The sequence below is a fragment of the Plectropomus leopardus genome, unplaced genomic scaffold, assembly GCF_008729295.1.
Source record: "Plectropomus leopardus isolate mb unplaced genomic scaffold, YSFRI_Pleo_2.0 unplaced_scaffold9939, whole genome shotgun sequence".
Taxonomy (NCBI): domain Eukaryota; kingdom Metazoa; phylum Chordata; class Actinopteri; order Perciformes; family Serranidae; genus Plectropomus; species Plectropomus leopardus.
The window spans coordinates 1-2687 of record NW_024704675.1 but is presented as its reverse complement, the minus strand read 5'-3'; the positions used below and the strand labels follow the sequence as shown (position 1 = coordinate 2687).

General features: G+C 40.0%; 1 protein-coding gene across 1 annotated transcript; it reads right to left on the bottom strand.

Moving 5' to 3' along the window:
* Positions 1-761: 761 nt before the first annotated feature.
* LOC121940939 (protection of telomeres protein 1-like) lies at positions 762-1350 on the bottom strand (the record flags this gene model as incomplete). Its single annotated transcript, XM_042483613.1, has 2 exons — positions 762-1055; positions 1220-1350. Coding segments are annotated over 2 exons (425 nt in total), but the record flags the coding sequence as incomplete, so codon positions are not given.
* Positions 1351-2687: the final 1337 nt, after the last annotated feature.

The window sequence follows — 2687 nt, the reverse complement described above, 5'->3', positions numbered from 1 at the left end:
CTTATTTCCAACGTGTTATGTTTTTTTGTACATTTTCTTTTCTGTTTTTGATTTTTATTTTCATTTTTTGTTTTTCTTTAGGTGATTTTCTTGTAAATATTTAAAATATTTTTTAAATGATTTTTGGGCCATGTCCTCTGAAGTTGCTCATTGCCCTCTTTCCATGTTTTTGATAGAAATCCAGCCAATTTGCTCAGGTTTCAAAGGGTTAACACAGACAATAAACCAACTGCCTGAGAAGATAAGACTCGCAGAATTGGGGGCATCTTTTAAATCACTTCTTATAACTCACTTGTTTCTATGTGATGTCACCTTTATTTATTCATTAATTTTTTCATCTCTCTTTATCTTCTTTTGTTGTTTTCTCCCCACTGATGTGATGTTGTCTCATTATTTCTTAGTGAAGAGTGATGGGCTTCATCATATGGAACGTATAAAGGCGGCCTCATAATTGGGCCTACAGTTTAGTGAAAGCTGAAAGCCATACAGGTGATTTTTTAGGATTTTTTTTAAAGTTTGAACTTTAAACGGTTGCTGCAGCACCATCAGGACTATTGGCTCTTAATTCCCGTTGAGGAAGTTAAGCATGGGACTCGACCTTTGAGCCAAATTTGGTGTCATTCTTCCAGTGCAAAATGCAGCCCCATAATAAAAACTGATATCACAATCTGTCTCATTAGCCTAAAGAAATTAGGCTAATTAAGTAATTCTCGTTAGTGAGTGCTGCAGTTTATCTGTTTCAGTGTCTGAAGCTTTCTTACCCGCAGCACGGTGCAGGTGGTGTCGATGGGAGCTTTGGCCAGCAGCTGGCAGGTCAGGTCGAAGTAAGCTTTGGGCTGAACGGCAGACAGAGGGGTCGAGGGAACCGACGGGACAAGAGCCTGGCTGGCGGCCCAGGATCGCAGCTCCTCTACAATCCGATGGTCCCCCTGGTCCAGGTGGAAGGAGCGGCTAGAGGTTCGCGGCTCTATAGGCGCGCCCTCCGCCCCATCAAACGTCACCACAGAGGAACTGAAGGTGTTGATCAGCGTGAGGGAGTCATTGTAGAATTTAGTCTGTGCAGGAAAACATGGAATCATTCATCACTGATCTCCTAAATCAATGTAGTCTCATACTAACAAAAATATTGCCCTTAAACTTAAAAAAAACAACAACATGTAAACATTTAATGCAGTAACACAAGATATAGTTACTAAAACAAGCAGTCTGTAATCTGGACCTTGACTCTGTGCATGCGAATGATGTCTCCGATCTGAAAGATTTTGGGATGGTCCTCCAGTTTCTCAACGAAGATGGTGACGCTGATGTTCTGGTTGGACTGATCGGTGATCTTCAGGCTGGAGCAGAGGTCTGCGGGAACATGAAACACGAAAGTAGCATCAGTAACAAGGACGCAAACGTCATCTCTCCTGATAAAACTGCATCCACTAACAAGCAGCATAACTAAAAATGGACAGTAAAAAAACAAAAAAAAAATACAAACAAGGACCTGACAAGAATAAAACTGCTTAAAAAATTAAAATAATTCTGTAAAATAATTTTAAATGTCATTATTTTCCTCAAAAATATAATTTACCTTGACATTTTCCCATAGCATTTTTAACAAATACTTCTCTAAATCTATTGCAATTTGTAGAACATTCCATACCCGGTTGCTCACAGCCTTATGTTTCCATGTTGTTGATAGAAATTTAACAAATTTGGATAATTTTGTGTGAAATCAACAACCAACAGCAGACTTACAGCAGCAGTCTACACTGTACAACCTGCGAGGCAGACTGATGTGAATATGTCTGTGTATCTATCGTCGTGTGTGTGTGTGTGTGTGTGTGTGTGTGTGTGTGTGTGTGTGTGTGTGTGTTCCTCCGATGTCTTATCAGATGGATTTTTCTATTATTTCTGTTTACATTAAAAGACGCCTAAAGGATCCACAAATATGATGACAAAGTTTGGACAGTTTCCAGCCTTGATGGTGCTTTTTTCTTTATCATCTCTCAGAAAACAAAAAGACAATAAACACACACACGCACACACGCACACAATCCCCCTGTGCTGCAGGGCTGCAGGTCAGCTCCAACTGAACGGTCTCATATTTTTTATCTTATCACCATTTCCAAAGCTCCCCTTTCGTCATTCTGACACTCTGTCATCTGAGTGTTAACCTCCGCTGATATCAGCTGCAGTGTGTTAACAGGGAAATGAAGTAAGTCACTGAACATTATTCCAGAGGTTCAGTGGATTATTTTGGTGCAGCTTTCTGTGTGATGTTGACGAGTGCTGAGCAGCTGGTTCAAAGTCTGAAAGTTGGAGCATCAACACATAAAATACTCCTCTACACCTTTCTGAGTGCGTTATAGAAATAATCTGAGACACTTCCATCTAAATAAAACTTTCTGCTCTCACTCAGCACTGATCCAGCTTATATCGCTTCTTCTGTCTCAGAGGAGGAGATGTGGTTTTATGTGTTTGGGGCTCTTTTACCAATAACGATCAATCTTGCTTACATTTTTAAACACGACTCTAAAGAAATCTGCAACACGGCTGCTGAGCAGCTTAGCGTCTCTGTCCGTGGTGCTGAAAAGGTTCAAACTTTTTTACCGTTTAACTCCTTTTAAAACAGGAACTTCTCCAAAGCTCCACAGGACAAAGTTGTTACACTTTTACACAAAGATAAAGTTTTAGAATTT